Raw genomic sequence first — 12,792 nt, forward strand, 5'->3', positions numbered from 1 at the left:
GTGTTTTTGGGTTTGAACATAGTTGATTTTTTGAAGGTGGGGCTGGAGAAGTTCCCTTTTAACTTTTAACTGTGGAATGTAAATACATTCAGCTTTAAAAAATTAAACAGCGGACACACATTGAGCTGTATCTGCCAAGCAGATACAGCTTGGTTATACGCATATTATATTATGTATATACATATTATATTAGCAATATACATATTACCTCCTTTTTGTGTGTAGTTTAAATGTCATCTCCAGGACATCTCCCCTATTTAATTGACATAGCCACCTCCAAATGCTTTCTATTGTATGTCCTGTGTGTTAGTTCCATCAAAGCACTTGTCACGCCTCCAAAGCTTCATGTGTATTTGTTTTGTTTCTCCTCCACTAGAATGTAAGCTCCATAATAATAGGGGCTTATTTATCTCCCTTCTACAACCTGGTGAGTGCCTAAAATGATGACTAGCACATAGTTGGTGTTCAAAACCTATGTGTGGATTATTGAATGAGTTGATGAATCCTCACCATAATTTGATGAAGCGGGTTTTATTAAGACCCCAATTTTATAGATGAGAAAAAGGAAACTTTGCAAACTTACCTAATTTGCCCACAGTCCTAGAACAAAACACTGGTAGAATTTCTAATTGAAATCAGAAGTGTGAACTGTTTGGGCATAAAGCCTACAATCTTAACTCATGTAATAATCCACAAATATTTACTGGGCAACATAATACTATATGCTGGATCTTATAGTAGTTGCCATAACTGTTAATTAAAATTGTTGTCAGCTTGTGCAGCTCTTCCAGTGCAGTAGAAACAACTTCAAATCTCTACTGTGCTCTTAGTCACTGTATTTCGAGATTAGCCTAAATTGGGGGGCCTGTACTCATGGGGTTTCCAGAGCATCTGCTAAACATGAAATAGAAGAATGAAATAAAACCAGATTTCCCCTCTTAGACAACTTCAGCCCATAAAATCCTATTAAATTTAAAAATGTTATCTTTAGATTTTTATAGTTTTTATAATATATTCACATATATGATCTCATTTAATGTTCACTGGAAGAGAGAAGGACGGGTTTTATTATTCCCATTTCATATGAGAAAAAAACAGAGGTTTGGAAAGTTTAAATAAGTTGCCCCTGGTCAGGCAGCCAATAGGAGATAAAACAACATCTTGAACTCATCTCTTTTGATTAGGAGTATTACATTTTCTTTAAATTATTTTAATACTGCATTGCCTTTAAGAGGTTCTTCATTTTAGTTGTTGAACTGTGGGTTTGTGTCTCTGGATGTAGCATATTAGTAGCAGTGCATTATATTGAGATATATGAACAAATTATATTTATAATTATATGAAACATGTATAAATAATTTTAATTTCTCTAAGGAATTTTTTACTGTCTCATTTTATTTCATTTTATTCATTATTTCTGCATCACCATATCTTTTAAAACATGTTAGATTTTAAAAAGCTTTAACCTTGTAAATTTCATATTACACAGAAATGAATAAATTAAAAACTGAGAACACCCCTATTTTCTTGCCTCCTCTTCCCTAAGAGTTTTCTCCAGGGGTAGTTAATATTGATAATAAAAGTCATTAGTTGGACTCCTAGACCTTATTATTTAAATATAATTTAAGCAATTTTTATTATTTAATTTTCTTTTTTATATGCATCAATCACTCTTTCTTCCCTTCTGTCTGTCCAGAATTTTGTCTGAGCAGCTACAGTTAGGAAGGTTGAAACTCAAGGAACAGGAACATCACAAGACCTGGGCAAGGAGTAGGGGTAATGAGGAAGCAAAAGACTTACAAAATGGAAAGTAGAAAAAAACAGAATATGGGGCATGTAATCTTTTGTATCTACAACAATTTAGGCAGTTTTGCTGAAGCTCTTAATCCTATTTTCTCAGCGCATAAAGGGGAAAGGAAACTGCTCCAATTTCTCTGTGGTTGGGTTAATTTTTATCGGATCTTGATGAAAATTATATAGATAGTAAATAATTACCTGTTGAGTCCAAACCCTTTAAAGTGCAAAAACGGTTCTGCTGACTAGTGTGTTTTTCTTCAACAGGAAATTATCTCATTCAAGGCTAGTTCAGCTTTATGGAGTATGTATACAGCGGAAGCCCCTTTACATTGTGACGGAGTTTATGGAAAATGGCTGCCTGCTTAACTATCTCAGAGAGAGAAAAGGAAAGCTTAGGAAGGAAATGCTGCTGAGCGTGTGCCAGGACATATGTGAAGGAATGGAGTATCTGGAGAGAAACTGCTTTATTCATAGGGATTTAGTAAGTACGGAGAAAAATTCTATGAAACCATTGACCTACATGAACTAATGAAATCAAGAATTTTCTTGACTAGGTTGACTGAAAATGGATTGTTAAAGCATCAAATAGATCATCTCTGCATTATTACATAGTACTACATTTAGTTCACTGTGGTAATTTAAAGAAATGTGAAAATATCGTAAATAATTATATTCAATGAGATGTAAGTTTTAAAATACAATTTCTTAACTGTTATTAGCAATTATAGATCTCAAAGATATATAATGATTATCCCTATTTGTCATGTATATTGGGTTCGCCTTCTTTTTCTTTACTATAAGTTAATACACATTATTTTTATGTCAAGATTTAGTTTATCATCTCTTAATCCTCATTAAAATTGAGTTAATCTTTATATTTATCAAGAATACTTTTTGAGAAAGATTAAAATCTTAAAAAGGAAAAACGTTACAATTTCTTTTTGTTGTTGTTGTAATTTCTTTGAAGAATCTTTAAAAGCCACCATGTGAGGGCAGATATATTGAATCAGATATATCATTGACAGGTGTCACCATAAAAGTAACATGGCTACTCATACAGAGAAGTAGTGTGGGAGCCCAAATAAACTGCGGAAAAGGAGCGTTACTCTTGAAAGAAAAACTTGTATTCAAACTTCTGTTCTTTCCTTCTTTCTATAGGCGGCAAGGAATTGTTTGGTCAGTTCTACAAGTATAGTAAAAATTTCGGATTTTGGAATGACAAGGTACATGATATATTTTGTTGTTGTTGTTTACTCATGAAAGGGAGTGTTACATTTGTCTACTGACAAGCTGAAAGATGTTACTGGCTTTGCTTTTTTCTCTGTTAATGTGTTAATGTGGTTATAGGGCCTGCTGACCCACTTTGAATTTTAGGACATGCACCAGTTTTATCTGTGAGGTAAACGGATACTGTGGGCTATTCTGATCTTCTTTCAGATCATTATTAATAAAACTGTGGGATATCTTCAAGTTAAACATAATTGCTCAGTCTACTCATTATGTGTATGACTAAGAAAAAAGCTTTTCTGATTTATGTATATTTCTGAAAGAAAAAAGGATAAATTTGTTCAGCTCTGATTTTTCTGTGTCATCATCATGCATTTCTATTATCAAGTGTAGCAGTTGACTTGGAGTCTACAACTCAAAAGTGGAAAACTAAAAATCTAACTTAATTTTTTTTAACTCCATGCAGTTTATATTTCAAGTCCCCTTTCTTTCAGGTTGTTAGAAATTTAATCCGAGTCAATTGAGAGTTTCTCCCTGACTCTCTTCAGGGTCAAAATCCAAGTTCTGTGTGTTTTGTGGTGCCACAGTACTGGGAGGGAGAAGGCCTGTCTGGTCCTTGTTGTTATCCATTGATGCTGGCATCCTTGCAGCCACCATATTCCCATTTTGTCCTTGGCTGGCTAGCCACACAGGTGGCCACTGACTCAATCAAAATTTGTATCTACAAAATTCTTTCCTACTTGGCATTCTCTATGATTAGAAAACTCAATGGGGGTGGTCTAAGCCCCATTTACATGGGCACATCCACAGCTTTTTGTTTTCTGCAATCTTTCTGCTTTTCCTGGGCTTCTAGCTGGGAAAGAGGGCACAGGTTCTGTTTTGCTCTTGAATCCCATCAACCTGTTGTGGGGAAGTGGGGCTTCTTTTCTTGCTGAGTGACTGGGGCAGCTCCAGTAGGCTGCAGGGTCAAGACCCTACCTCAGCCACCCACTAATGCCTAACACTCCTTCCCTTTCCCTTCCATTTCCCTCACTTCCCAGCTTAAGCGATGTTTTTTTCTAGAGGGATGGATGGATGGTGGTGGTGGTGAGGAGATCTCACTTTTATTCCAGAGCCATTCTTCCAAATATTTTGTTAATAACTCCATCCTTGTCATTCTCTGGAAAGCCTAGACTTTTGAAACTCAAAAACTGTGAAAATGACTCTTTCCCTTTTGTTTTCTCTAATTTGATCTTTCCCCTAGTAGAATGCCCTCTGGCTCAATAAAGAGAACAGAAAGATGAGGTGAGGTAGGGCCTGTGAAGAAAAGTAGACGTGTGGGGAAGCATTAAGAAATAATTTAAAAATACTATACTCCATACTCAAGGGGCTACAGAGCACAAGTTAGCTATTTTCTCTTCAGATGGCACACACTTGGATATATACATCTCTGCATCCAATTCTCAAAAAAAGAGAAAGGCTTTAATTTGTTGTTGTTGTTATTTTTTTTTAAGGAGATGGTAGTTACTACTGATTTCTTTCCATATAGGGTCATTTTAATGCATTAGAGATTTTTCACATCAAATGTATTATTTTCAAGTATTTCCTCCCTTCTCTGCCTACAAAATATGCAAAAAGAAAGAAAAATAAGGCATCTCATTTTGAATTTCTTCTTTTCCATTATATGTTTATCTTTTAGTTCCTTTTTATAACCTTGGCTGTTAGGCTGTACAGCATGCTTTTTTACAGAATCTAGAATTTATCATAACTAACGTAATCAGTAGGGTATGTCTTAGACTGAAGAATTGCTATCGTTTTCTGAGGCCCAAATAAAATAAACACAATTGAGGCTTGGCTTGGAGAAGAAACACTATAAGGGCTACCTTCCTACTTTGACAACAAAAAAGAGAAGGTATATAGAACCTTTCCGGAATAACTGACTGTCTTTTAAAACTGAGTTAACGAAAAGGATTTGAAGTACACAGAACTTGGAAGGAATTAATGCAATGTGCTCTGAATATGATGACCTCAGGTACGTTTTGGATGATGAATATATCAGTTCTTCTGGGGCCAAGTTCCCAATCAAGTGGTCCCCTCCAGAAGTTTTCCATTTCAACAAGTACAGCAGCAAATCAGATGTCTGGTCATTTGGTGAGTGAATTTGATGTTCATTTGATGGAACTTGATTTCATAAAATAGGCCAATATCTTTTTTACTTTGATTTTTTAATATGATGTAGCATTTTTAAAAAGTCTTCTTATAACTGTGCTTCTATCTTTGGTATTCTAAACACATCCAAACTTTCTTTGGCAACTGCTGTCATACACCTTCTTACTAAGTCTGCCTTTTGGATCTTTTTCTTTCCCATTGAGCACTTGCTATAAAACCGTAACAAAGAGTCTACTGATCTAGAGAACAAACTCAGCCAACTTTTCCATACCACAGAGACTGACCTTACGGTGTTATTGAATTTTGAGTGTAATTAATAAACTTCATTGTCTAACTACTAAGCAATGTCACCTAATCTACTCATTACCTTTACATTTTGTGGAATTTAGACATAGGCCTCCTTGGGATCTGTCAATTGATATTTATATTGGGTGATGTTTCTTCATGGAGAAAGACGCCCCTATAGACCCGTGTCTAATGGAATTTGTTCTTCTAATTGATTCTCAAAAAGTGGCAACAAATGTGTGATAATCTATTCTCTTTCACCCAGTCCTTCCTGGAGGCCCCTTGGGTTTGGAGAGACAGCTGCACCCTCAGAAGGGTGTGCATTTTATTGTCCCCAATAAGGTTAGGCTTGTGTCATTGACATGTGTTAGTCTGGGAAGGTGACATTTTAGTCTCTACTGGAGAGCAATGGATAGCAACACGGAGCGCATCACGTGGCTGCAGAACGATGAGAGCTTCTTAAGTTTTCTCTGACCACTTGTCCTTCTTCCCCACTGGACAGTGAGCTTTTGAGCACATGGACTGGTCTCATTTTTAAGAATCCTCTGGCTCTAGCATAGGCCTGGTCTCTAATCAACACCCAATATATATTTGTAGAATAAATGAATAATTAAATGAAGTCAAATTGGGAGCCTTGAAGAACTTTCACGAATCAATTAATCAATCAATGATTACTGGACACCTACTTCTATACAAAGCCCTTGCTAGATATTCTGGGGCTCCAACTAGTAGTCTCACATTGGGGAGAGGGGAACCCATGCCATCTACTGGCTGGTAAACTGTTGGTCTTAGTGGACAGCTGAGCCTCACACAATTCCACCATTTTCTGTGGAATGGCAAAAAGGTTTATTGATTTCAGGGTGTGGGGACATGAGCATACTTCAAAACAAAAATGCTGGCAGCATTTTCTTCCAACAGGGAGATAGTCAAGACCATTGGAAAAGGGAAGGCATTGTTTTCACTTAGAATATTTACTGATTATAGGCCTGTTCAAAAATTAAAATGCACATGGTCTGCTTCCTGCTCTCATTCTGGATGATTATAACTTAAAGGCTGAAGGAAGAAACTAATGCCTTGTAGTTTGAAACAGTTCTTCCCATTCCAATTAACGATTTCTCTCTAACCTCTGGTTTTCATGCATTTTATTGGCAGGAGTTTTGATGTGGGAGGTTTTTACAGAAGGGAAAATGCCTTTTGAAAATAAGTCAAATTTGCAAGTTGTGGAATCCATTTCTAAAGGCTTCAGGCTGTACCGCCCTCAACTGGCACCAATGTCCATATATGAAATCATGTACAACTGCTGGCATGAGGTGAGTGTCCCTTACTTCCCTGCAAAGGCTGGCAGTCTCACCTTCTGAGAGCTGACCTGTTATCACAAACTGTATCCCAGGATTCCATCATGGCAAAAAAAAAGGTGTCTGTTTCTTGGTAATGATCTCTGGGAGCCAGAAGTACTATTTCTATCTGAAAACCTCACTACAGAATCATTAATCCATTTTGTTTTTAACAATGGCCTTTCATCTGAGGAATTCAGGTCATTTTCTAAGCCTTATCTTTCTGAGTTTGGTTCCTGCAGAAACTCTTATTGTTAGTCAAGCCTCAGTGACTAGATGTTTTACTCCTCTTAAGAACTGGTGGGTGGAAACTAAGGGTAGAATCAGCTTTGTTAAACTTCCACATTGAAAGGGAAGGATGGTGTTTTTATTTACTTCACTCTAATCTGTCTTGCTTTTCCAAGGCTAAAACGAATGGGTTTCTCTCTCTCCTGTGGCACTCAAGACTCCTGATGGAGAGATTAACCAGAATAGGAATGAAGGCAGAAAGTGTGCCAGGAACTTATACTCAGGAAATTATCTCTTGGGAGTGAAATTTCTCTTTTTCTTCAAATGCCTAGCTTAAAAATAAAACCAGAAGGGTTTATGGCTCACCTCTGTCTTTTCTAGGCACTGATTCAACATACCCCTCCCCTTCAAATAAGACTGCCCTGTGATTTTGACAGCTCCTCTCTTTCCAGCTGACAGTTTCATCCTAGAAAAAAACACAGCTGGGTGAGGAGTTTCCTCCTGGCTAATAAAGAAATCACTTGCTTCCCCCAATCCACCAAAGCTGAAAGATTTAATATTTCAAGAGTGATGTGGTTGTTCACATTCTAGAGCAGTATTAATTTTATAAAGATACCTGGTGTATGAAAATATTTTATGTATGATTAACTGCTCTGCAAAGAATTTTGAAAGACATAAGAAAACAGCTGTCTTAACAGCATCTTTGCATTAACAATGTAAATAGTTCAGGAATATATATGTATATGAAGCAATATACATGTACATGTTCATACAATAAAATACTTACTGAGATTTTATATATCTGCGGCGAGGAGACAGAGAAAGAGCAGGGGCAATTGGATGCTGATGAGAGGAACAAGTAAATGACGTCAGTCTAAAATTACAATGGAATATGGATTAAAACAATGTTTTGGTTATGTTGATTCAATTGTTTGCAAAAGTTAATTTTGCCTACAACTTTTTTTTAATTAAAATTTATTGGGATGACAAAGTTAGTAAAATTACATAGATTTCAAGTGTTCAATTCTGTAATACATCATCTATAGTATATATCACATTGTGTGTTCACCACCCAGTCAGTTCTCCTTCTGTCACCATATATTTGACCCCCTTTATCCTCATCTACCACACCCCCTTCTCCTTACTCTCTGGTAACCATTAAACCATTGTCTGTGTCTATGAGTTTTTGTTTCTTTATTTGTTTGTCTTGTTCCTTTGTTGCTTTCAGTTTTCTATCCACATATCAGTGAAATCATGTGAATCTCGAGTTTTTCTGTCTGACTTATTTCGCTTAGCATAATAATCTCAAGATCCATCCATGTTGTCACAAATAGCAGTATTTCATCTTTTTTTATGGCAGGGTAGTATTCCATTGTATATATATACCACATCTTCTTTATCCAATCATCTATCGAAGGACACTTTGGTTGTTTCCATCTTGGCCACTGTAAATAAAGCTGCAATGAGCATCAGAGCACATATATCTTTGCAGATAAATGTTTTCAGATTTTTTGGGTATATACCCTGGAGAGGAATTGCTGGGTCATATGGTAATTCTATTCTAATTTTTTGAGGAACCTCCACACTGCCTTCCATGGTGGCTGCACCAATCTGCATTCCCACCAACGGTATATGAGGGTTCCTTTTTCTCCACAGCCTCCCCAACACTTGTTATTATTTGTCTTTTTGATGATAGCCATTCTAACTGGTGTGAGGTGATATCTCATTGTGGTTTTTATTTGCATTTCTCTGATGGTTAGTGATGTTGAGCATCTTTTCATATGTCTATTGGCCATCCGTATGTCCTCTTTGGAGAAATGTCTATTCAGGTCCTCTGCCCATTTTAAAATTGGATTGTTTGTTTTTATTGTTGCTGTTGAGTGGTATGAGTTCCTTAAATATTTTGGTATTAGCCCCTTATTAGAGGCATTGTTTGCAAATATCTTCTCCCATTCAGTTGGTTGCCTCTTTATTTTGTCAATGGTTTCTTTTGCTGTGCAGAAGCTTTTTAGTTTCATATCGTACCGTTCATTTATTTTAGCTTTTACTTCCCTTGCCTTTGAAGTCAAGTTCATAAAATCCTTTTTGAACCCAAGGTCCATAAGTTTAGCACCTATGTTTTCTTCTATGCAGTTTATTGTTTCAGGTGTTATGTTTAGATCTTTGATCCATTTCAATTTTGGTACCCAGTGACAGATAGCAGTCTAGTTTCATTTTTTTTTGCATGTGGATTTCTGCCTACAACTTTTTAATGTAATCTAAAAGTTGCAAGTACTTAGGCACCTCTAGTTTCAAGCGTGATTGCAATAGCATCAATACACACGTCTCATAGGCGCTACCACCTGCAGAACTTCAGCCCCTACAAGAGCTCCACAGTGTATTTTTGGAGTCTCAAGGAGGAGTCTCACATGCGTTTACATATTCTCCTGCTCCTTTTTTTTTTAATGGTTCTTAATTCACAAAGGGTGGTTTCTCCCCACTAACACTGCTGCCTGTGACCTTTGTGAGATTGTGGTTATCATGGATAGTTCTATTTCCCATGGACTTCAAAGATGCCAACAAGGTCATCTCTTCTTCCTGATGGAGCCAAAGCCAAACTACATCCTACTGTGAAATAGGAAAATGCTCCAATCCTTGGCTCAGTGGCTAGAGATTTTTTTGGCCGAGCCTTAAGACAACACAGCCTGTGCTCCAGGACCTGCAAAGTCTCTCAGGAAAATGTCACTTTTGCTTTCTGACTGAAATCCTTTTTTCTTCAGGGCATCAGGTGTAGTAAACAACTGGGGCTGAACTTGGGGGCCTGGCACTCTAGATGCTCCCTCTCTCCCAGCTTTTCCTTTACCTCATGCATATCAAGTATCCAAATAGATCTCTGGAGCCATGCTGTCCAATAGAACTTCTGTGATGGTGGACGTGTGCTATGTCTGTTCTGTCCAATATGCTAACTATATGTGGCTATTCATTGAAAACTTGAAAAGTGGCTGGTGTGACTGAAAACTGAATTTTAAAATGTATTTAATTTTAATTAATTTAAATTAAAATAGCTACATGCAGCTAGTGTTTGCAGCTCCAGTCATTTTATTTTTGCAGTGCTCTCTGCTTTTACATGTTCACCCTCATGCCTCACTTAACGGCCAGTCATGCCTTGTGTGTCAGCCAAGATATCTTTCTCTGCCATTTGTGGTGAACCAGCCTGGATGCAGGTCCCTGCTGTCAAATTCCACAGCTGGTGTCTGAGTGAGTCTTAAGCTGAGCTGACCTCCTCTGCTTCCCTTTTCCAGAAACCTAAAGGCCGCCCTACGTTTGCGGAGCTGTTGCGGGCTCTTGCAGAGATTGCAGAAACCTGGTGACCTGAGTAGAATGTCAGCCCAGAGGATCACGTTGCAAAAGAGTCCCCACAGGAAACCCTGGTTGTGGTCACTGATGGTGACCATCTTCCGCTAGAGTTGCTGACTCTTGGAAACGTTACAAAGATCACAGGCTTTCCAAACTTTCTAAAATTGAAAAGTATTCTAACAACAATTTTTCTGCATGTGTTTGAGAGGGACTTCTAAACTCTTACTTTTCTGTAACGTTCTTCATGTCCCTCATGTAAAGATGGGAAAAATGCTCCATAGCTGTCATCACAGTGGATGATGTTTCCAAGAATGGCCCTGGGAGCCCCTGAAGGTACATGAAAACCTGATCTGCTACAGGGCTGAGGACTTGCTCTCCTGAAGAGGAGTGACACTCTTTACTTCAGCGGCCCATGCATAGAAGATGAAAATATATTCTCCCAGCTCATGGAACAAAGGAGCCTCCCCTGCAGAGTCTCCTGCTTCTGAACTATACGGATTTTTATAGATAAGGCACCTTTGCAAACTACATGAATGTGAGCATTCTGGAACTTTTATAGTCTTCCCTATGTTATTTAACAAGTTGCTTTTGCACATAGCTGATTATTTTGGAGACAGTTTCTTGTACTCCAGTTTTAAACACTGTCATAGGAGATAACCAAAGTTCTTTGAACAGATCCCGGTGATGCTTCCATTTCCTGTGATGTCCATGGTCAAAGGCAATTCAGAAGCTGAATTTCATTTCTAAGATTTCACGTTTTGTGCATGTGAAATGGGACAATTTAAGAAGGCTTATTTTGTCATAAAAAATACCTCCTATGCCTTTCCAGAACCTGATTTGGTCTTTCCACAAGAACAAGAAGAGGCAAAAACAAGATAACCACAGGTTACATCAAGCTCCTTTATTTCTGAAGTCCAGGGTTTTGCGTTCAAGATGAAGTAACCAGTAATCACAATTAAATCTTAATGTCTCATGGACTGTTTATAGGAATGATTGGAAATGGATCTTTATTATTCTGAGTTCTCAGGAAGTACCTTAGGAAGAAGGGTACAGCAAAAAGCACAAGTGTCATTCCCGTGAGGTTTAACAACAGGAGCCTATTATTTTTATTTTTTATTTTTTATTTTTAAGATTTTTATTGGGGAATTGGGGGGATGGGAACAGTGCTGGGGAATTGGGGGAAGGGTAACAGACAAGTTCCTGTCTTTTTGTTCTTCAGTCTAGTTGTGGAGGATGTTGCTTCACCGGCCCAAGCTGGCACCATCATTGCGCTCTTCCCGAGTGAGGCAGATCAGTCGTCGGCTTCTGGATGGCCGCTCACGGCAGCTTGAGGGCCACTCACGGCAGCTTGAGGGCCGCTCACGCTGGCTGCTGGCTACACATGGTAGCCCATGGCAACCCACTGCCACAGGGGCTGCAGCCTACGCCGTCACCGGCGACTCACGGCAGCTGTTGTTCAGCATCTTAGCTCTAGAGGGCAGCGTCACTCGCCCTCATATGTGGGATCCGAACCGGGGCCCTCTGGCGTCCCAAGCCAGTTCTTAACCATTGCGCCACTCGGCCGGCCCAGGAGCTTATTATTTTTATACCATCTTGCCCTGCATCATGGTTGTAGGGGAACTTGTTTTCTGATTCTCATTAGATTCTAAATTGCTGCCTGTCAGTAGTTGTGACTTTTAAATCATATTTCCCCATTCCAAGAATGATATCTTTGAATATCAATAGTACTCAGTAAATGTGCATTAAAATAATGAACATCAGGCACAAGAAAAGCCTTGATAATTTAAGTGGTGGTTTCATAAATATTTGTCTGAAATACTGACTGTGCTGTTTCTGAGGCTTTATCTCATGGCTCCTGCTATGGGGAGGGAAGACAGAGGGCTCCTACTATTGAGACCTTAGTTTAAGTAATATGATACGGAAGTCTAGTTTAAGAGGGCATGAGACTGTTAAACAGATGGAGGGAAAGTTCATCTTATAACAGTAGATGATGTAGCACCAATATACACAGTAAGATGTCTTTCTCAGGTTTTATTAAACTTAGAAGTCCCCACTCTCGCCCCCCAAATTAAAAAGCAAACGAACACTGAAATGCTGGGACTGATTACCAGTATAAAGCATCTGCCAACACTATAGATGCAATGCAGGTGACGGAGTATGCAGAAAAGAGTGATACTCAGAGATAAGTCATTCCTGGAGGTCATATGGCAGCAGGTGGCATTTCTAACAGCGTACATTGGTGATGGTAAGCAAGCGCTATTCCATTTGTTTGAACACTTCAGGAAAGTTTGAGATACCAAATTAGGAACAGGAGTACCTGGAGCTATCACCTAGGTAATTGAGACTCAGATAATGTGTGAATTTGGAATGTCCGTGGACAGAGATTCAGCATTCTCTGTCTAGCAAAAGAAAAGTTTCTTTAAAAAGTAGTTGTACT

At 38.3% G+C, this 12,792-nt stretch overlaps 1 protein-coding gene across 1 annotated transcript in view; it reads left to right on the forward strand.

Moving 5' to 3' along the window:
* Window positions 1-11,493, forward strand: part of LOC109371872 (tyrosine-protein kinase TXK-like) — an 80,587-nt gene extending 69,094 nt beyond the window's left edge. The window contains exons 10-14 of the mRNA XM_019624621.1: window positions 2,062-2,278; window positions 2,956-3,020; window positions 5,036-5,154; window positions 6,610-6,767; window positions 10,301-11,493. Coding sequence (XP_019480166.1) covers window positions 2,062-2,278; window positions 2,956-3,020; window positions 5,036-5,154; window positions 6,610-6,767; window positions 10,301-10,369 — 628 coding nt within the window. The 3' untranslated portion in view covers window positions 10,370-11,493. The remainder of the gene's footprint in view (window positions 1-2,061; window positions 2,279-2,955; window positions 3,021-5,035; window positions 5,155-6,609; window positions 6,768-10,300) is intronic.
* Window positions 11,494-12,792: the final 1,299 nt, after the last annotated feature.

Source organism: Hipposideros armiger, unplaced genomic scaffold (genome assembly GCF_001890085.2).
Source record: "Hipposideros armiger isolate ML-2016 unplaced genomic scaffold, ASM189008v1 scaffold_596, whole genome shotgun sequence".
NCBI lineage: Eukaryota > Metazoa > Chordata > Mammalia > Chiroptera > Hipposideridae > Hipposideros > Hipposideros armiger.